The sequence below is a fragment of the Diplotaxodon limnothrissa genome, linkage group LG3 (genome assembly GCF_057381915.1).
Source record: "Diplotaxodon limnothrissa isolate DT_005_m linkage group LG3, D_limnothrissa_male_GT1.1, whole genome shotgun sequence".
In the NCBI taxonomy this organism is placed as follows: Eukaryota; Metazoa; Chordata; class Actinopteri; order Cichliformes; family Cichlidae; genus Diplotaxodon; species Diplotaxodon limnothrissa.
Genome location: NC_140598.1, coordinates 27814498 through 27838196, shown reverse-complemented (window position 1 = coordinate 27838196; position 23699 = coordinate 27814498). Strand labels below are relative to the sequence as shown.

Genomic DNA, 23699 nt, shown 5'->3' with positions numbered 1-23699 from the left:
GAAACTCCCAGCGTTACTGAGGAACAACAAGATGATCTAAATGTTTGGTGTGAGGACTGAGTTAAGATTATTAGGACAGAGCCAAACGTTTGGCAATAAAACAAGAAATTGAATTATTCTTCTTGTGAAATGAAACTCTTAAAAACATATACGACACAAGTTCAGCTGTAAAAATACTCCGGTTCACAACTGTCAGTCATAAAGTGACAATGAGCCTCTTCAGTCAATCAAGAGGCAGAGTTAGCATTTAATAAATCTGGCCCCTAAAATTCCACCGTTCATAATGAAGGATATTTTTCACAGGCTGTTCTCGTTGCATGACCTTACAAGACCTCCGGTTTAGAAACCTTTGGTCTTGCAGTTCCTCTTCTGCACATTGCATTTTCAAAACATACGGCAGCACATTTTTAGGGATAGACTAGAGTAAGGTAGTTCCAAACCTCAACGCACAACTCTTCTCTTTTCCTAAGTCCTTAGCAATTCTCGTATGCACTTTTCCTTGACCTCTATGGTGCTTGTATTGAGATCAATAAAAAGAGGTTAGGAACAGTGTTGGACAAGTTACTTTGAAAAGGTAATTAATTATAGGTACTAGTTACTTCTACAAAAAAGTAACTGAGTTAGTGAGTTACAAGATACTAAAAGTAATTAATTACTTGAAAAGTAACTATTGCGTTACTTAAAAAAAATCTTTAACCCTCTGGTGCCTAGGGTATAATTGGCCATTTTTAACTACTTTTGATTTGACCTCTACATTTCACCTTTAAAAACTATTTACTTGCCTTGTTTGGTCTCATTCTTTTCAGCACAACCTCACGTGTTATGTTTTTATTTTGACATACTGTATTAACACATTTGATCTAAAATCAGACAAAAAACACAAAATCCGAGTAGAAAACGTTATATTTTTACTGTTTATCATGACTCTGGTTTTACGTGGCCCATCAACACAATTTAAAACTTGGTATATATCACCTTGTTGCTTTGTCATTTTAAAGTGGTCGTAGGATTGGCTTACCACGACTCATTTATTCTTCCTCAGTCAGTAACAGCAGCAATCATGCTGTTAATAACAACGCTACTTGTAACGCCATTATTCCCATCACTGGTTAGGAATAGGAGATAGGGGCATTTTTGGAACGCACGCTGAGAAATAAAAGATAAAAGTAATGTATGATAGCAACAACATGTTTCTGTACTATATTTAAACTGCTATAAATGACATAAAATCTATAATATTAAGTGAGGAAGAACATTCTTGTCACACCACAGAAAAACGTCTAACTCTACAAAAAATGTATTTAATTGAAGTAAAGCGTCTCAGTGATATTAATTTATTATTATTATTATTATTATTATTATTATTATTATTATTATTATTATTATTATTATTACTAATATTATTTCTTTTTCAGTGAGATGTGGCTAAGTTGGCAGCAGAAATTTTAAATATACCATAACTGTTCTGGATGATTTGGATTACAGGCTAATAAAGAACACAGATCAAGTACAATAAAGCAGTCATAAGAACACTTAACGTCCTTTTAAAAATATATATGCAATATATATATAAATATATATATATATATATAAACCCTTTCTACAGCTCATATACCAATATAAACATTTAAATTAAGCGCCTCCTAAAATCACCTCATTTCAGAATGAATGGATGTAGTGAGCATCTATGTTATCAGCCACGATCTAAAAAAGTGACCCGAGCATCGACACGGGGTGTCATAGTCGTCACTCTGCACGCAGCAGATGAGGAGGACAGGACATTTAGCCTACCTTGTGCAGTTCTTTTAGTTTAAATCGCCTTCATTGTGATGAAATTCGCTGACATCTAAGTCTGTCTGACTTCTTCTTCGGTCAGAACACAAGTCAGTGAGTAATCACAGAAAAACCTGCCTGTTATACCGGCTGTAGCCCCGCCCCTATCACTACAATCATGGAACGATCCGGAAACTGACGTCACAATTTTGAGATAATACTGTGTGTTTTGTTTCATTTGGCAGCAAACTATAAAATAGGGCAAAACACTGTGCTTGCTGTCCTCATATCAAATTCTGACCTTCTTATTGTGGTTGTCCAAATTCATAAGCTGCATCCTCCTGAGGACCCGGCCCACATAGGCCGCAAAGGCAGAGTCCTCAGGTGGATGCAGCTTATGAATTTGGACACTCCCTTAATTCAGTTTTTATGTTAATTTTTTACTTCCAGAGCATTAAAACCCAAAGATAAAGCTGAAAACTAAAGCTGCCCTTCAAACTTCATTTGATTAAATCCAACAAAATTTCTCTAATGAGAAATTGAAATGAGCCGTGAATCACAAGTCTGTGAACTAGCAGTGCTGGCAGTTTTTACTGTCTTTACTGTCTTTAAATAGCCTCATCATTTTAAATATATCAGCTGTTGTCCTGTCTTACTGAATAGTGTCCTGTTTTTTTTTTTTTGTTCTATATATATATATATATATATATATATATATATAAATGAAGATAGCACATACGGTGCTATCTTCACTTTTAAAACTAGTTTGTGATTAGTCATTTGGAGCCACTGTCACCCCTTTAACATGAACGTGCAGGGGAAAGCCTGGAAGTGTATCCTGACTGCTGAGGTGAATCAAGATTAGGCATGTGGAACTTACTTCATAGTGCAGCCCTGTGGTCAGAGTTTTGCATTCTCTACAACACTGGCAGTAAAGAATAGGGTTTGCAGTTTTAATGTTCTTTTACATTCACTGCTGCTGTCTTGGGTTGTTAAGTCAGGGTGAGTGAGAAGGTTCCTTGAAAATTCATAAAACTACAGAAAGGGACCCAAATATCAAAATCGGGAACTCCCAAGAGGAGGTGTGTGGGTGTTGCTGTGGTTTTATAGTCGCTTTATGTAAAACTGAAGAAGAACAGTGCACGTGGTTTTGTTCCTGATGGTGCTTTGTTGGAGTGGAGGACGCATTTTTTGTTTGCTTGCTTTATAAAGCATGAGGGTTCAGGATTGTTGCACTGAGGTACTGAGGGTTATACAGTATAGTTATGTTTTGTTATGAATCACTACATATAAGTTAGACGTTATTTTGGATTTGGAGAGATCAAAAAGTGTCAGAATCTGAATCGACGTGTACACAGAAGGTCACAGAAATCTTGAAAAAATAAATAAATAGGAAGCTTATACTTCATATATAAACAGTCATTGTATATATAAGAGGTATACTCTCTACTTGTTTTGTAGACACAGAAACAGGAAGGAAGCAGTATGGGGACATATTTGGACAAAACTATTCAGCCACAACAAAATAGGCCACATGCCTTCACTTCAAGCAAGTTTGAGAGGCTGACTCATCCAAAACCTACCGAGCTGCATTCCCCTCATTTATTCATGTTTATTTGATGTTTGTGAGAGCTGCACAATACACACTCTGTATTATATTCTTTCACTCAGATAACTTTCAGCGTGGATAAGACACAAAGAGCAGTTCAAAATATGTCTGTTTGTAAGAGCAGCCCCACAGTGTTGCCCCCTGTTGTCCCAGTTGTTTCATTTGTTGTAACTGTTTCAGCTTTTTGCAGATTTAAACAAAGAACAAAAATAAAACCTGCAGCAAAAGTATTGTTTAAGTTGTTTAAGACATCTGTTTAATTCTTGTATGTGTTCTTCATCATGTACTGGTAATTATGTACTGTACTGTGTGTACTGTACAGTACGATTATGTATATACTGTATTATGTGGTCATTAAACATTGCTTTAATTACATATTGGAGATAAGAGTGAAGGCTCAGGAATTAGGTGGGGAAAAGTCCAATTTAAATGATTTACAATAGGTAATACTCTTCAGGTGTGTTAGCCTCCTGGAGAGAATGTGCTCGAGGTAGCAGCTAAAACAAAAGGCTGCTCAGTTAAGAAGCATAAACCACTGTGAATTAGTTTATCTTGCTTTGATGTTAACCAAACAATAACAAGATAACACTCAAAAAGGGAGCGGTTGCCAGTGGTGGCCAAGGATCTCTTCTTGTATCTCTGAATTTCTGACTAGTTTAGATTTTTATTAGAGGCCTTGTCACTGCTGCTATCACAGGGTAGTACTTACAGCCTATTCAGGCCACACAGGAAATCCAGCTCTTCTAGGATGGCATAAACATGTGCAACGTTACAAGAGTTCCTGTGTCTCCCAGCACATTCTCAAGAGTGGACCGATGTCTGACCCTCTGTGTGAGGAGGAAGATGAGGAGTACTGCCAGAGTGCTACAAAATGACCCCCAGCAGGTAACTTGTTTCTGAAATACACTCAATGTAGGTGGAATGACCAGCACCATGCAGCTTGATTAGCATGAGGTGTCCTGTTGTCTTCACAGATTAGAGCTGGTTCACTCTGAGCACAGGGCCCTGTGCTTCGTACGTCGCTTACTACATCCAAGATCAAATGAAACATCCAAGACCAAATCATCGCGCTAACCGTGAGCTCGCTATTCCGGTTCCCCGAACACACCTGTTGTTGACGATTAGTATAGCTGGATGAAGTAATGTGAGATCACTGGGTGCCGTAAAAGGGGATACGCATCGATAGTAGAAACATTGATCGGCAACCCTCTGATTGGTCGGCGAAAATGTCGAAGGGGCGCGCTCGGTGTTTTTCGGCAGCAGAGCAAGAACTCTTGAGTGAGGGATTTCAGGAGTTTCAGAGTTTAATTAAAACGCAAGGGAACACTGCAAAGGCTGCAAAAGCAAGGAGAGAGGACTGGCAGAAAGTTGCTGACAAATTAAACTCGTAAGTAATTCAATAATAACAATAATAATGGAGTGGATTTATATAGCGCTTTTCAAGGCACCCAAAGCGCTTTACAATGCCACTATTCAGTCACTCTCACATTCACACACTGGTGGAGGCAGCTACGGTTGTAGCCACAGCTGCCCTGCGGCAGACTGACAGAAGCCAGGCTGCCATATCGCGCCATCGGCCCCTCTGGCCAACACCAGTAGGCGGTAGGGTAGATTTATCATATCACACCATATTATCCAATATTATATTACATTATATTATATTATAATATGTTATATTATATCCCCTTTCACATTAGAGCCACAACAGGACCCACTAGAACATGGGAACAAGTAAAAGTGAAATATAAGAATATTCTACAGAATGGTAATATTTATCACTTATATTGCTTGTCGTCTCTTGGAAAGAGACCCTGGAATACTCTGTTTGTTTGTTCATAACAGCAACCAAGAAAAGGGCAGAGCAAAAAAAAAAGACAGGTGGTGGTCCTGCACCCCCTCGTCAACAAGTTGGTTAAGTGAATAATACCCTCACGGGAAAATCGATATCTCTCAATGAGCACACTGTCGCGCTGAGCTAAAGGATCCTGTCTATCCCGCAATATACGCTGAATTCTGAGAACTCTCCTTATCAATCTTGCACCTTCCGCAATGGGTGGCTCGCGTATACGGACAGGACATGGCTGCGACAGACTTCCCAAATCCACCTTCGCTTTTATAGCCATGGTCTCTCATCTTGATTACACGAAGTAATTTACTATTACTACTCTGAAATATGAATTGCATCTGTAATAATCACATACATGTAATAGAATGTTAATAGTACATTTCCCTTTTTTTAGGAAATGACCTGTATGTATCTGTGTGACATCAATACAAGGATCAAGTGCTGCATTATCTTTAGTTACATTGATGTTATTTATTTATGGTGAAACAGTGGTGGAATATCGCTGTTGCTTTCGTATAAATGAAGCGGACATACCTGCGTGGCCACGATCTAATCCTGTTTACATAAAGTAAACCTGCTCCAGAGCAGGTTTACGCTTACGGCTCTGTTGCTATGACAGCAAGTCCCGGATGAGCTTCGGGGAACCGAACGATCCAGGATCACGCGAAATCGTCAACAATCAAATCCAGCTAACTTACTTAGCGAGGTACGAAGAACGGACCCCTGCAGTGAAAAATCCTGAATGTTACATTTAGGAAGCTGCATGTATAGATATGCATATCAAGTTTATGTTTTTTCCTTTGAGGGATTTTAATTCTCTAAAATGTTATCCCTGTTACATTTTAACCTTTGTTCCCTTAGGACACAGTAGTGTTTAGTAGTTGTACTATTAAAGTTATAGGAATGTCTTTTCTTTCTTTCTTTTTTAACCAAACTGGTATTCTATCAAAAATCAAATATGGATATGTAAATCATTTCTTTTATTTGAACTTTTTTAGCTTTTCCAAAATTAACTTATTTTTTATGTATTCATTGCATGTTTCACCTCAGTTAAATTTCAATCCTTCATTCATATTTAAACTTTTGCTGTGATAAAATCTTCTCTTAAATCCTTTTCTCCCAAAACTGCAAATATTTTCACAGCAGTTGCTCTTAAAACTTCCAAAATGAACTAAATCTGTCCACCGGCTTTGAAACAACACCTGCTGTGACTTTATGTCCAGAAAAAAGAAACTCAAGCTGAACTGGTTTTGGGCTGTATTTCCATGTAATACCTTTTTTTTTTCCAGAAGATGGAGCAGTGATGCTGTGTAACCTTTATTTAATTAGGCAAAGAACACAATATTCACAGTGGCAGCAAAGAACTGTTAAAAGTTAAAAACAGCAGCACACATCAGAACCATTTTAAAGATCACAGGTGACTACTTTTAGTTAATTCAAATCCCATTAAACATCTATTTTTGGCTCCTCCTTTCACTTTAGTGTATTTACTGTATCCTTGAAGTCCACGTTGTTTTTTTTAATGAATTCATTTTGATCCACATGTTCTGCAGCTGTTTGCCTTTTGATTTGAAGTTTGCATTATGAAATCCTGATACTGTTAAAGCATCAGTTATAATTGATGAACTCTGTGTAAAGTTTGTCTTATAAAACAGTTTGGTGTGAAAAATAAAGAAATGGTCTCACAGCAAGTAGTTTGAGCCATGATTTCCGATTCAAACTAATTTAAATGTTTTTAGTGGTACATGTGGAGGTTTATCAGAGGAGGAGACTTGGCTGCTCTCGGCACGGTTCCTGCAGCTCATTAAAAACTCTGAAATGATCTTCAAGGAAAAGATGATTAATTTTTCTTAAAAACAAGATGTGGGCATGAAGTTTGAACATGAGTGTGTTTAAGATGCATTGTGATTAGCATCTCACACATTCCAATAAAGCAGATGTTCCTGCATTGCAACAGTAGTTTGCAGATGTGTTCATCCCCCGACCATCTGCAAGACTCTCATGCAGCACCAATTTGAAACGCAGCCTGGAAAGTGCGTTCATGGCCCTACAGGTTGCCTAAGCACAAGAGACAAATTGTGCAAAAGGAATTGGCTGAAATGGTGAAAATGCTGTTATCATAGGATGAAATGAGGATTTGTTCCTCAGTGTTTGGTCTCCTATGCTTACCTTTTCTCCAGATGATTTGTCGCAGTTGAGAGGGGCCGGTTGTCTTTAAGGTGCTTCCAGGTAATTAAGAAGTGAGTGCAGGGTTCGTACCATTCATCACACTTCTGTTAGGTTTGTTTGAAGACTCGGGCATTTTTCAGCACCTCCTGTAGCGATAGCTGCGTCCTCACACTGCATATGCTGTTTGCCACCTGGATGATGTTGTCATTCATAGTGATACCACGGTGGAGCATGTGCAGTGGGTGGTCACAGTCCCTGAAGTGTGTGGTTGGATGGAGGGACGTACAGTATTTGGGTACAATTTGGGAGCTGGGTATGTGCATCCACACATGGATAAAACAGCAGCCATCGCATCCTGCCTGTGTCCCAACGCAAAAAAGAACATCCTGATAATGTAATAACGGTGAAGGCGGTCGCACTTTTTCTCCTCTCCTTCTTCCCCTTATCTTCCCTGCTTAGCCTCTTGTGTCCTTGTCTTGTCTCGTGTGCATTACTTTTCCCTCGAACAGTCTCTCACTGTCGTTCTCTAAAACCTAATAGAATTATGAATTTGATAACTGGTCTCTGAATGATATTGACACCCTCTTCTCAACGAGAAGTCTGGGCTCGGGAGAGCCCGAGTGCCCTGGAGGGACTTTCCCTGCCAGATACACGATGGATGGGTGGCAGACCTGGAGGATCTTGTGCCTGGCGGGACTGTCTATCGAGGACGCTGAAGATATCTACCTATTCGGAACCATGATAACAGGGTTCTTGCTGATCGGAGCTGGCTTGGCCCTTACTTATCGGAGAAATAAGAGAGCGGAACCAGCTGTTCAAACCCCTAAGCTGACCGCTGGAATTGAGGCGATCGGACGAGGCACGGCCTCTCACACCGAACGTAGCATGGTTAACACCTTGGAGACGCTTACAGCTGCCGTGAAGACTCAAACTAACACCATTGAGCGTATGATGGGATACATCAGAGAGGGGCCTGCTCGCAATGACACCTTTGAGCGAAAGTTGGATCACATCGCAGAACGGATCACTGCAGCTGTGGGGTCTCAGAATCAAAAGAATGACAACACCACGGAACGGAAGTTTGATACCATCATGGGGAGGCTCGCGGCTCTCCAACGGGAGATCGAGGGACCAGTGTCATAGTGCTAAATTCGCTGCTCGCATAAAGGAGAAATCGACAATATTCAACATATGGACACCACGGCGCCAGCTGCTCAGGCCCGAGGCTGGAGCCCACCAAAACAACTCCCTGATAACGACTGTGTGATGACTATTCTTCCCATCCCATGAAGGCCACCTGGGTTGGCTGGCAGACTGTTTACTTAGCCTGATAGAGCGAAGGACACTGTCTCAGCTGGACTCTGGACATGCACACACATACACTTACACTGATAAGCACGCACTCATCCCCCTCCCTTTCCAAACGCCTTCGATGCTTGTTTCCTGTGGGGGAAGACGGCGGGTCTGCGTGCCGCGCTGAAATGGTAGCGCTGTGTAGGATGACTACTGTGTTCCTTCGGATTACCCCCCACCCCCCTATCCATCCCCTGTGGCTTGTCATGTGCTCTAATGTTGCGATGTGGACATTAATGTGCTCTCTGTGCAGAGGAGGTTTTTTTTTGTTTCCTGTTCTAATGCTGTCCTCCCATAGGTGCCCAGCGTGAGAAGAGGTCTCTTTTTTTCCTCTTGTACTTTTCCCATTGTTGTGTAATTTTTCAGTGTTATTCTCTGCAACGCTGCCGATCTCCGACTGTATTCCTATGTGATGTGTTTGTTGTGTGTCTAAGTCGGGGGGGGGGTCCTATTCCTCTGCGGGGCAGCCTGCATATGGCCAATAAAGCATTCATTCAATTCAATTCAATTCAATTCAATAATGAATTACAATATTCCCGACAAGAAGAAATAAATGCATGAACGAGTTTTTCAGCATCACTCTGGGACAGGATATTTCTGATTTTCAAGATATTGCAGCAATGGAAGAAAGCAGTCATAAATATTTGCTTAATATTTCCATTAAAGGAGAAATCCTGGTCAAAATGACTCTAAGATTCCATATAGTGTTACTGGAGGCCAAGGTATTGCATCCAGAAAAGGATAAAATCCGTAGCTGTTGATAAAATTGGCACAGAGCTTCCCCCATGCATTACCAAAGATTCACATCAAACTCATTCTTGATTGCTTTAATGAACATTTTTTTATTGTCACAGTTTGATACTGATGATTTCTTGTGAACACTCCTTTAGTTTAAACCCAGTGACAGTATCAAGTTATTATGTTTGTTTTCATGTAAGTATCTACACTTATATTATCTATCTATACTTCGTCTGCATCCCTCGAGGCCCCATTTGAAGGCTGATTATGTCCCAACATAGGCCAGAATTCATAGCGCAGTGGTGGCTGTGGCTTTTTTTTTCAACAAAGAAAAAACCCCAGCAGATGGCTGAAGCGTGGTGGCCAAAGAATAAACTTTTAAAAGCAAGTATAAAATTTTAGATCACTTATATATCTGCAAAGAACGTTATAACATTACTGTTGGCTACATGTCCACAAAGTTATGTATAGGGGTGGGTTTTTAATTATCAATTTATCGATTAAAATCGGTTCTAGCTTGGATAATGTGATATCGATTCATTAAAATCCTGAATTGATTTTTTAATACAAATTTATTTTGACCAAAATGCCAGAATTTCAGGTTAAACCTCAGAAAATTTCAACAAATAACAACAGCCAAACAGCTGAAATAGTAAATGAGAGCAGGAACACGATTCTGCACAAAGACGTAAACACAAAGCGTGGATCCACCGACGGATCAGAATCAGCGAGATGTCGCCTTTCTCTCACGACAGCACGGACACGGTCGGGGCTGAAAGCCGACAGCTCGCTGATCCGTGCTTTGAGTTCCCGCCCTTTTTCCACTAGATTCTGAAGCTGCAGGTTTTGTCTCTCTCCAAACAATATTGACTAAACCAGCAGCTAAAGAAGATCCAACCCTTCACATAAACATCGTCATGAACTTTTGCTGTTTTACTTCCACAACAATAAAATCACACTTCATGCACAGCTCTCTCCCTCTCTCTCTCTTTCTGTCTATGTGTACTTCAAGAACAGTTTCCCGTCAAAAAAATCTGTTTTCTGCATTATTCGCTTGTTTATTACTCACAAGTCTACTGTTGTTTACAGTGCTGTCGGCCGCTGTTTTTTCCCTTTTACCTAATTCTGAAAAGAAAGTCTCATTTCTGCTGTTCAATAGGCTACTGAACAAATTCAAACTTTTTAAAATTATGCGAAATTTCAAAACACTTAGCTGTGTCTCTAATAAAACCTCTGTAACTTTGCTCTGCTTCACTTCAGCAGCATCAACTAAGGTTCATATGTTGATTAATGGTTTTCTTTCATTTTTGATGTACTGCTGAATATTTTTATAAAATCCCAGGCCAGGAAAATCAACTTTGTGTTTTTCTGTGTTTTATCCTCAGCTACTTCGACACAAAGGCATCTGCTGTGATGCTCACACCTTTGATAGAGTCTAGCAAGTGTCGGCTTTTTTTATAGATATAAAAATATGGAAATGTATTGATGCAGGACCTGAATGATGATATATGGAATGTGGAATATCTGTCCATGCAGACAATATTGATTTGTAACTTAAAATTTGTTATTTTAACTAATAATCTTGTCAGCATAAAGTTCTTTATTTGGAGCACAGATCTACAAGAAAGATAAGTTACTGAAACGTGCTTGTGCTTAAATTCCATATCACTCTTTGGCAATATTGTGAGTAATGTTAAACTTAAAGATCATCTCTGCCTCCTGATCTGTTTCCTGCTGCCTGCCACTGAAGGCAGTGGGGAGAGGTAACAATTAGGCAGTGCATTTACCGTGGCATATAATGTCATCTTTTCTCATTACACTCCACTTTGACCAGCAGGTTTGTGACAGTTGGCTTAACATACCGAGCCAAGGAATCTAAATATACATTTGGCATCTCAGTGGGGCTACCAAAAGTCATCACCTCAGTCTTTTTATCATTGAATTTTAAAAAGTTAAGAGACATCCAAGCCTTAATGTCATCAAGACACTGAAGTAATGGTTGTATGGAATATGTGCCTTTATGATGTAGAGGGACATATATCTGACAGTCATCAGCATAGAAGTGAAATGCAATGCTGTGTTTTCTCAGTATAGATCCAAGAGAGAGCAGATACAAAGAAAAGAGAAGGGGGCCTAGAACTGAGCTCTGTGGGACACCACAAAAGAGAGGAGCGGAGGACGGCACATGGTCACAGAGACTGACACAAAATGTTTGCCCCGCCAAGTAGGACCTGAACCACTCAAGTGCCCACCCAGTGCTCCAAATGACAGAGTAAAATGCATGATCCACAGTATCAAATGCAACTGTCAAATCTAAAAGTACAAGAACAACACAGTCCCCAGCATCAGTGGCTAAAAATATGTCATTAAAAACTTGTAAAATGGCTGATTCAGTGCTATGAAAGGGTTTAAAACCAAATTGGAAAACGTGTAAAACATTTTGCTTTTTCAGGAAGGTCATTCATTGACTGTCAACTCTCTTTTCAAGAATTTTGGAAAGAAAAGGTAGTTAGAAGAAAGGCCTGTAATTTGCAAGAATCGTAAGATCAAGAACAGGTTTTTTTTAAACAGATGTTTGACTACAGTGTGTAAAAAATTTGGGGGGCTACATCTGACAATGTGGATGACAAAAATGACAAAAATGGATTGAAACTGAAAAATGGTTTGAAACCGAAAAAAAATGGATTGAAACCGAAAAAAAAAATTGTAAACGAAAACAAAAAAATTACAGTTTCAATTAATTGTTTATTCACTATCAATTGTTTTTTCGGTTTCAATACAAGATTTTCCAGTACATTTATTTCAGTTACAATATTTTTTTTCGGTTTCGCTTCAAGGTGGCATCGTTCTGATTCCATATTGTCCTCCCCACGATGACGTTTTCATCGAGGCCAAGGAAAAGAGATTAGGAAAAGGAGATTGGCGCTACTTTTGAAATAACACTCCACTGGGTTACGTTGTGCAGCTGAGTCACGTGACCGCACAGCAACAAATCACAGCGGAGTCAGATAAAGGGGGCGGAGCAAAGTGTGTATGCAGGAGAGGAGTCGAGCAGAGAGAGCTGCTTTTTTATGAAACGGTTGTAAAGTAGTAAACTTACTGGAACATATACCACTACCAACGTTTGGATCGATATCTGCATCGATCTGCACACCCTTGTCTCCTGGATCGTAGCTGAGATCAGCGTGAACCACGTGGGTCTCTGCTCCCTGATCTGTTTCCTGTTTTTGGAAAGTGTTCCAGCTTCATCACGGAGTTTCCCTCGGTTTGTGGGCTCGTCTAAAGGTAAGCATCGAGCTAACTTTAATGTGGGTTCAGTTTATGCTGAGTTTAGCTCTGTTGAGAATAATAGATTGCTTGGTAGACATTGGAGTTAGACAGACTGTAGAGTTTGTGATTGCTTGCAACATCATAATATGGCGGTTGCTGGGGGGAAAGAATACATAAAGAAAAATAGTCTTGGAATATGAACAAAAGGATGGGGTGCAGGGCAGGAGAACAACCAACCCCCACCCCAGGACCTGAAGCCACAGGTACAAGCCTGGGGGAGCGCAACTCCAGGGTGAGAGTAGTGGAAGCTTGCTGAGAAGGAGGCCAAAGGGCTTTGGAGCGTGATGTCACAGGGGTGGGCGTGGAAAGGATTTTGGCCTGACGCGCCACTTTCTGGGCCAAAGCTCAAGTATGGGCTCAAAATGTGATCATAAATATTTTGTACTTGTAAATCAGGATTTGTATGTGTATGTGTTTACGACTGTGCGTAAACCCCCCCTAATATTGGTATGATCTGAGCTCAGGCACTAAGCAGGACGGGGCAGCTACTGCCTGCGAGTTAGTGAATGGTAAATTGCCTGTATTTAGAGAAACTGTGATATTCTGGATTAGGCTCTTTGAAAAGATCGGACGTGGATAGGTGCCTTTATTGAACAGCAGGACATCACACACTAACTTGTTGTTTTCTTAGCGTGCAGAAATCTACCCTTTTTGTTGTTATATATTGGTCAACCAAGAACTAGCCCTGTAACAGGTATGCCCCCCAGGTATTTTACCACTGGGGGGCAACAATTCACTCTATTACAAAACTGTTTTTGTTCATCTGTTTATTTTTTTATGAGCTTTGTTTGATTTGTTGAGTATCTGAGGCTGAGACCGCAAAAACATGATTGTTGGCCTGTATTTATATAGTGCTTTACTAGTCCCTTAGGACCCCAAAGCGCTTTACATATCCAGTCATCCACCCATTCACACACTGGTGATGGCAAGCTACATTGTAGCCACAGCCACCCTGGGGCGCACTGACAGAGGCGAGGCTGCCGACACTGGCCCTCTGACTACCACCAGTAGGCAACGGGTGAAGTGTCTTGCCCAAGGACACAATGACCGAGACTTTCCAAGCCGGGGCTCGAACCGGCAACCTTCCGATTACAAGGCGAACTCCCAAGTCTTGAGCCACGATCGCCCCGCAGTGATGATGTGATGGGATTTCCGGCTCTTTCAGCTCGGCTCACTAAAAAGAGTCTGCTCTTTCGGCTCCAAACCGGCTCTTCAGGTTGTTTTGTTGCTTTAATTAATTTATTATTAACAATAATATAAAATTATGCACAAAAGGAATTACTAATGTAAAAAAAGAAGTGGTTTTATTTATATATGTTTATATATAAATATATGCGGTGGCCCCTAGAGACAAAACACGTACAAACTCCAAAACACATTTCTAACGTTAACTGAACTTTCAAAACCGCTACCTAGATCACTTAAATTACACAATTGAAAGCATGTGTGTATTGTTTGTGTATTTATACACAAGCACTCATATATATTCAAATAATTTAAAAAAAAGTTCATTTACCTGTTACTACCACACACCAAATCCGGTCGTTGGTACTTGCTGGCTTGTGTAGCCACAAGATAACAAAGGCTCAACACTGCGCCCAGCATCCTGGAGCACTTCTGTTGTCTTTTGTACGTGTTTTGGAGTTTTTATGTGCTTTGTCTCTAGGGGCCACTGTAAATATACTTTTATTTATTCACTCCACACAAAATGTAATAAATAAATAATATAATACAAAAAACCAACTATTTACATTTCAACTTTTAACTATTTAAATTTTCAGCTTTTTTCCTTTTAAACAAATTTAAAGTGAAAGAACACAAAACACTGCAAACCACAACACAATTAAATATAAATTAAAATATGAAAACAAAAAGAACATGCATATTCTCTGCCATTTGGGCCTGCATGAATAAACTTTCTGAATCCTTTATCATCCGCAACTGAATATAGTTTTGGATGATTACTATACCTTTCTAATGTGACGTTGATGTCCCTGGCTGTTTCCCTCCAGCTCTGTTCCTGTGCTACTGCCAGTGTAGCTACTGCCCCTCCCCTCTCTTTTCAGCGCAAAGCACAAGGCTCGAGTGCGGAGTGACGCGGGGAAAAAAGTGCGAGAGAGAGAGAAAAAAAAACGGCTCCCAATAAGGAGCCGGCTCGCGTCGTTCACTCCAAAGAGCCGGCTCTACGAGCCATTTCGTTCGCGTCCGACACATCACTACTGCAAGTGCGCTGTTGGAGAAATGGAGCTAGGCAGACAGAGGAGAACTGAAGATTGACCAGGTACCAAAGTAAATCATTCATACTGTATAAAAAATGTAAATATGACAGTGTATCACGAAAGATTGATATGAGTTTCATTGATATGAAACTGATCACTTGACCAATATTACGTTACTTGCTCTTCAAGTTAATCAACAAATGGCGAAATGAAAAGCCGAACAACAACAATGCTGTTTCTTTAGAGAGTCTTAGCTTATGTGTGTTTATTTCATATTTTCAGTTCTTACCCTCCACGGCTAAATAAATCGGTTTCAGTAATGCACTGATATACAAGAATGGACATAAGGAGCTTCTTTCAAAGAAAAAACTCAGGTAGATATTATTTTATATATTATGCTTTGTATGTTGTTCAGTATATCTATGCAAAACAAGAGGACTTTCAATACACAGCAGTATATTCACAGTTGAAACCAGATATTTACATACACTTTATGGAAAACACAAGAACATTTTTTTTACTGTACAACATCAATTTAGAGTAAACTTGTTTTGTTTTAGATAAATAAATATTGAAATATCTTTTGAATTAGTTAAATGTCAAAATAAAGAGAGACAGCTGTCTATTTTTTATCACTTTCATCAAATTTAGGAGTACATATACACTAAGTTTATTGTTAATTAATAAGAAAACTCAAGACGATTCCATTCTGCGCTGAAGAAGCTTCTGATAGGTTAGTAGAGTCCATGTGAGTAAATTGGTGGAACAGCTGTGGATGCATATAAGACAAAACACAGAGCCTGTTTCTTTGAAATGGAAAATTAAGAGATGTCAACCAAAACACCAGGAAAAGGATTGTGGAGCTCCATAAGTGTGGCTCAATTTTGAATACAATTTGGTGCCATTTAAAATTAAGAAATACAGATAGTTTCTCTATTTACTCTTAAAGTTAACAAATATGTTTTTTATATTTATCAATCTAAAAAAATAAACATTTACCGTATTTCCCGGACTATAAAAGCGCACCTGAATATTAGCCGCACAAGCTAAAATCAGGGGAAAATCCTGTTTTGTACATACATTAGCCGCACCTGACTAAAAGCCGCAGGTGTTTCAATGTTGACTTATCATATGTAAGAGAATATGCACAAAGCGAAATGTCAGGAAAGAGATGGCTGTTTGGAGACACACCCCTTTTATTAATATTTTGAAAAACAAGTTATGGGTACATATTTGCATAACTTTTTAGGTATATGTGCAAGTAGCAGTAATTACAAGTACGAAACATGTACTGTGCTTCATGAATGAGTAACAAATGTAGTACATAACAATAACCTACAGCACACCAGAAAAATAGATTCGGACTACCTTTTAGGCTCAGGTGCAGTGACACGGCTTTAACAAGAAGAAAAGTCAGTCATTCACCACCATATTCCTGCGGACTAAAACCACCAAAGTCCTCTTCTCCAGTGTCAGATACGAACAGGCTCAGGATGGCTACGTCATCCACTCTCAGCTTCTTTCCTTCGTTGTCACTTTGAAAACCAAAGAAATCCTCGTTGTCAGTGTCGGAGTTGAACACCCTCAGAAAGGCCGTGGTGTCCTCCTCTCCATCATGCAGCAGTCCAGCCCTTCGACATCCGTTGGTGATCATGGATGTTTTCACACTTTTCCACGCTGTCAGATTCCACCGGTGGAATTGAGCATAACTTGCTTTTCGCAAGTTTATCGCCGCTCGTCATCCACGACTCCCGCTGAACGCGTAGCGTTAATTTGAAGTTTGTTTTTCGTGCTACTTGTACAGCACGGCCAGCCTGGCGGATGGACACGTGACCAACATACCACTCTTGAACCCCGATACTGTGTGTCTGATCACATGCCCTTCCGCCAGGCAATGTAGTGCCGTACAACAGCGGAACAAACAAAACAAATTGTCTTACGATATGATAAAAATCATGGACAATCCATAGAAAAGCCGCACCTGACTAAAAGCCGCAGGGTTCAAAGCTTGTGCAAAAAGTAGCGGCTTATAGCCCGACAATTACGGTAGTCTGATTTGATGTGTATCTTTACCAAGTGTATCTGTTTTGATCTGAAGAGTATGTAAATATCTGGTTTCAACTGTATATTTGATGATTGTCAGCACAAAGAGGGAGAGAGAGGAGAATGAGGACAGAACAGTAAGGGAACAAGAGCAGGTGAGAAACACATGTTAGTCAAATGGTTGTTTACCAAAATCCGTATCATAGGTACTTGTGTATCTCGTACCTAGTGTTTCTTTTCAGGTTTGTTATTTTTCAAGTTATATATTTATTAAGTTATGCAGGCTTATGAAGGCTAAATAATTATATAAACTTTTCTGAATGTAAATAGTGTACTTTTGGTAGAATTAAAAAACTAAGTGTAGTGCGGGTCTATGATGATTTTTAGTGCTACTATCATCTAGTTCTGGTTCTGTCTTGGTTAAGTCCTAAGTGGTCCTGATTTTGAACTGTTGTAGTCCTGTTTTAATTCCGGATCAGTTCTGGGTCTGGTTGAATTGGGGTTTAGTCCTCGTGTCTTGATGCAGCCCCAACTTTGTTCTGCCTTGCTGATTAATTAAAACACTAGTTTAAGGTGTCCTGCATATGTGATATATATTTTTTCCTATATGAAGTCATTCTTCTTTGAACAAAATTCATAATAAAGCCCATTTCAGTCATTTCTACCCTCACTTAATTTCCTTTTGCTGCTCAGCTCTCACACAGTGGCTCAGTTATGCTCCAATTAATCTTTCAGTAATGTCTACCCCCCCCCCCCCCCCCCAAAAAAAAAAAAAAAAGAAGAAGAAAAAAAAGAATCCCACATCCATCCTTTAGGGCTAAGCCCCGGGTGTTTCAGATGTCTGCTTCCGCCTCTGGTGTGGACTATGAAGTAGGGCAGTGGAGTAAAGACCCAGAGTACTTACCGCCACTGTCCTACCCCGATATCTTCACGTATCTTGTTAACCCTGACCCTAACCCTCACGTTCGGATTTCGGAGTGCCCTACGTGTAACGTTGGTAACCAGTCTGGATTTGTTTGATTCATTTCATAGGCAGGCTTCCCTACAGTTGTGCGAAAGAGTTAGCAAATCGTTACATAGCACGTATGTCTCCACAGTCACTCAATTCTATGTTTGTTTGCAATTTCTATAACCTCCAAGAACCCCAACGATAATATTATTAAGCTATAAAGAGTGATATGAACATACAGAACTTGCCGGAGTTAAAATGTCTGGAGCACACCAACAGATATCTGGAGATGGAAGAAAACTGGATATCAAGCCGTCGCATGGCTGCTATCCAGGCTAGACGCCTTCGTTTTGTAAGGTCCGCCATATAAGATAAGATAAGATAACCTTTATTAGTCCCACACGTGGGAAATTTGTTTTGTCACAGCAGGAAGTGGACAGTGCAAAAGTTATGAGGCAAAAATTAGGATACAATAAGAATAAATACAGTACACAACTGTACAGAATAGAATAAAATAAAATACTATATACAGTAGAATAAAATAAAATAAATATACAATAAGATAAAAATAGAATACAAATACAAATGCTATATACAACTGAGTAAAAGTACAACGATGACAGAAAGGATTATTGCACTTAGTATTATTGCATATGTATGGATGTGTGTGTTTGATCAGTTAAAGTCTTTGTTGTGGAGCCTGACAGCAGTGGGGAGGAAAGACCTGCGAAATCTCTCCGTCCCACATCGTGGGTGCCGCAGTCTCCCACTGAAGGAGCTGCTCAGTGCTGTCACAGTCTGCTGCATGGGGTGGGAGATGTTGTCCAACAGTGATCACAGCTTAGCCACCATTCTCCTGTCACTCACCACCTCCACTGGGTCCAGAGGGCATCCTAGAACAGAGCTGGCCCTTCGGATCACCCTGTTCAGTCTCTTCCTGTCCCCAGCAGAGATGCTGCCGCCCAAGCAGACCACACCATAAAAGATAGCAGAAGCCACAACAGAGTCATAGAAGGTCTTCAGGAGTGGGCCCTCCACTCCAAACGACCTGAGTCTCCGCAGCAGGTACAGCCTGCTCTGCCCTTTCCTGTAGAGGGCATCTGAGTTATGAGTCCAGTCCAGTCTATTGTTCAGATGAACACCAAGGTACCTGTAGCTGTCCACAGCCTCAATGTCCATACCTTGGATGTTCAGTGGTTGCAGTGGAGAATGCTTGTGCCTGCGGAAGTCTACCACCAGTTCCTTGGTTTTACTGGCGTTGATCTGGAGGTAGTTCAGCTGGCACCAGTCCACAAAGTCTTGGGTCAGACCTCTGTACTCCTTGTCGTCCCCATCAGTGATGAGGCCGACTATTGCAGAGTCATCAGAGAACTTCTGCAGGAAGCACTGGATGGAATTGTGGGAGAAGTCTGCAGTGTAGATGGTGAAGAGGAACGGAGCCAGAACTGTTCCCTGTGGGGCCCCCGTACTGCAGACGACCCTGTCCGACACACAGCCCTGAGTCCTCACATACTGTGGTCGGTCGGTGAGGTAGTCCAGGATCCAGGTAGTGAGGTGATGGTCCACTCTAGAGTTCACCAGCTTGTCCTTTAGAACCGAGGGAAGAATGGTGTTGAAGGCACTGGAGAAATCAAAGAACATGATTCTCACAGTGCTTCCAGCGGTCTCCAGGTGAGCGAGGGAACGATCTAGGAGGTGAATGACGGCATCATCCGCTCCAATGCCAGGCTGGTAGGCAAACTGAAGTGGGTCCAGTGATGAGCTTATTAGGCGCCGAAGCTGAGCCAGGACCAACCGCTCTAGGGTCTTCATCAGGTGGGATGTCAGAGCCACCGGCCTGTAGCTGTTGAGGTCCTTGGGGCGTGAAGTCTTTGGCACTGGTACAACACAGGAGGTTTTCCAGAGCTGTGGGACTCTTCCCAACCTCAGGCTCAGGTTGAAGAGGTGCTCCATCACCCCACACAGTTGGTCCGCGCAGGACCTGACGACCCTCAAGCTGATGCCATCTGGACCCGCTGCCTTCTTGCCATTAATCCTCCTCAGTTCCCTCCTAACCTGGGTGGTTGAGAGAGACAGGCTGGAGCCTTGCGTTGAGTGTGTATTGGATGCTGCATTTGGGGGTGGGGGGGAGTGAGCAGGGTGAATAGAGGAGGTGTGAAGTGTCTGAGGTGGAACAGCAGCAGTGGGGGTGGGTGAGTCTGCAGCCGATGTTGCAGACTGCCTCATGGCTGAATCAAATCTGTTGAAGAAATGATTCAGTTCATTTGCCCATCTCACATCCCTCCCAGCTCCCTCATGATGCTTCCAGGTTGGGAAAGAATAAAAAAGACAAACCCTTTTTAAGCTTATTCCACAGCCGGCAACACGGCAAGTACGAACCATGGCTGTTGTGTGTGCCTTCGCTCCTTTTTCGCTTGTGCTTTGTTTGGACCCGGAAAATGGCGCATCAGGCCAAAATACTTTCCACGCCCACGCCCGTGACATCACGCTCCAAAGCCCTATGGCGGTGACAACTCTTCCACAGTAGCAGGTAGGATTTTTCTTTTTTTGTTGACGGCTAGTTTTACCTTTCCATATGGATGGTCTGTTTATGTTTTGATCAAGAGCCTTTTTTGGGCAGCTGAAGAGGAGAAGTCCATCTTATGGCCAACCTCTGACTGTTTCTTGGTCATATTACCCAGCAAAACCCAGTATCCAAGTTCATCTGTAACAGTCCTTGTGCCACAGATCCGCACTGTTGCTTCTACATTAAACAGAAGAGCAGCGACATGGCTGCAGGTCTCCGCAACTCCGGCCATACAGGTGCAGTGGACGGCTTCAACCTTCCCTGTGATGCTCACAATGACCCATGGTCACAGGTCATTAATCAATGTATAAAACTAAAATAAAATGTATTTTTAGTGACACAGGATAAAAGAATGGAAGTAAGATGTATAATTAGAATTATTTATAATAAATATGAACAAATTATTGCAATTTCTTTAACTGTAGTAGTGCCATTTGTGGGAGCATTTCAAGTTTCCATATATTAATACAACCGTTATAGCCCAAATTTTAATAATCTGTATGCATATGTATCCATAAGGTCCATAGTAACTACATAAATTGGAAAACTTGTAGTGCAATAAACTACAAAAAAATTTAAAATCTGTTTGATTTGTTTTTTTTACATATCTTTTTAGTTAAAATACAATTAAGAGGTGTATCTCTCGAAATTGTAAATAGAAAAGTTTCCAACCACAAGAAATTTATTTTGAGTGTATTTATAATTGTATTTTTGAGATACACTATTTTTTATATACTACAGGAAAAATGGAAATAAATAGTTTATTTTGATGCATTATAATATTTACAACAGTGTAATTTAAGTTCTAAGCATCCCAGAAACAATACGGAAAAGCACAAAGTCAAACATCATCATCATCATCATCATCATCATCATCATCATCATTTATTTATATAGCACTTTAAAAACACACCTAGTAGACCAAAGTGTTGTACAATACTAATATGCACATGACTTTTATGAACATCAACATAGGCTTATAAGGCCCACAAAAATGACGTCACTTCCGGTTTCGGGCAGGTAATGGCGGACATGCAATAATTTGCACTGATGTATATGCCAACGTAAGAAGTGTTATGAACATCGGCAAAGCGTGTTTCTGGAATATTATCTTTTTGTTGCTGCAAGTGACTCTTATGCAAATTTTTCTAAAGCTATACAGGGAGTGCAGAATTATTAGGCAAATGAGTATTTTGTCCACATCATGCTCTTCATGCATGTTGTCTTACTCCAAGCTGTATAGGCTCGAAAGCCTACTACCAATTAAGCATATTAGGTGATGTGCATCTCTGTAATGAGAAGGGGTGTGGTCTAATGACATCAACACCCTATATCAGGTGTGCATAATTATTAGGCAACGTCCTTTCCTTTGGCAAAATGGGTCAAAAGAAGGACTTGAAAGGCTCAGAAAAGTCAAAAATAGTGAGATATCTTGCAGAGGGATGCAGCAGTCTCAAAATTGCAAAGCTTCTGAAGCGTGATCATCGAACAATCAAGCGGTTCATTCAAAATAGTCAACAGGGTCGCAAGAAGCGTGTGGAAAAACCAAGGCGCAAAATAACTGCCCATGAACTGAGAAAAGTCAAGCGTGCAGCCGCCAAGATGCCACTTGCCACCAGTTTGGCCATATTGCAGAGCTGCAACATCACTGGAGTGCCCAAAAGCACAAGGTGTGCAATACTCAGAGACATGGCCAAGGTAAGAAAGGCTGAAAGACGACCACCACTGAACAACACACACAAGCTGAAACGTCAAGACTGGGCCAAGAAATATCTCAAGACTTATTTTTCTAAGGTTTTATGGACTGATGAAATGAGAGTGAGTCTTGATGGGCCAGATGGATGGGCCCGTGGCTGGATTGGTAAAGGGCAGAGAGCTCCAGTCCGACTCAGACGCCAGCAAGGTGGAGGTGGAGTACTGGTTTGGGCTGGTATCATCAAAGATGAGCTTGTGGGGCATTTTCGGGTTGAGGATGGAGTCAAGCTCAACTCCCAGTCCTACTGCCAGTTTCTGGAAGACACCTTCTTCAAGCAGTGGTACAGGAAGAAGTCTGCATCCTTCAAGAAAAACACGATTTTCATGCAGGACAATGCTCCATCACACGCGTCCAAGTACTCCACAGTGTGGCTGGCATAAAGGAAGAAAAACTAATGACATGGCCTCCTTGTTCACCTGATCTGAACCCCATTGAGAACCTGTGGTCCATCATCAAATGTGAGATTTACAAGGAGGGAAAACGGTACACCTCTCTGAACAGTGTCTGGGAGGCTGTGGTTGCTGCTGCACGCAATGTTGATGGTGAACAGATCAAAACACTGACAGAATCCATGGATGGCAGGCTTTTGAGTGTCCTTGCAAAGAAAGGTGGCTATATTGGTCGCTGATTTGTTTTTGTTTTGTTTTTGAATGTCAGAAATGTATATTTGTGAATGTGGAGATGTTATATTGGTTTCACTGGTTAAAAAAAAAAATTGAAATGGGTATATATTTGTTTTTTGTTAAGTTGCCTAATAATTATGCACAGTAATAGTCACCTGCACACACAGATATCCCCCTAAAATAGCTAAAACTAAAAACTACTTCTAAAAACATTCAGCTTTGATATTAATGAGTTTTTTGGGTTCATTGAGAACATGGTGGTTGTTCAATAATAATATTATTCCTCAAAAATACAACTTTCCTAATAATTCTGCACTCCCTGTATGTGGAAGGAAACCGTGACCTAGGACAAGCTAATGGCATAAGATGTAAGTACAACTCCTCCGGTTTCACATGCCAAAAAAATAATTTTTGGTTCCAGTTCTACAGGGATTTAAAAATAGTTAGGTAAAACGGAGTGCCTTCTCCGACTGGTTGTAAAGGGTTAATTATATATTTTATGTAATAATTTATAAAATTTGGGTTAAAAACAATAGAAGACAAATGGCACTAGACACTTTTCTATTGTCCACACGATAGTGCTGGGCGATACGACTTGTGCGCGCTGACTCCACTGACAAGGTACGAAAAAATGTCACGCTACATCAATAGCAGTAGGTCTTCAGGGATTCTACGTCACGGCTGTATTTCATGCGGGTCCACATTTCCAACGCAATCAGTCTCTA

General features: G+C 40.7%; 1 protein-coding gene across 1 annotated transcript in view; it reads left to right on the top strand.

Moving 5' to 3' along the window:
- Nucleotides 1-23699, top strand: part of LOC146635172 (neural cell adhesion molecule L1-like) — a 640298-nt gene that overhangs the window by 355770 nt on the left and 260829 nt on the right. The window contains exon 9 of the mRNA XM_085350050.1: nt 19995-20043. Within this exon, the coding sequence (XP_085206176.1) occupies nt 19995-20043 (49 nt within the window). The remainder of the gene's footprint in view (nt 1-19994; nt 20044-23699) is intronic.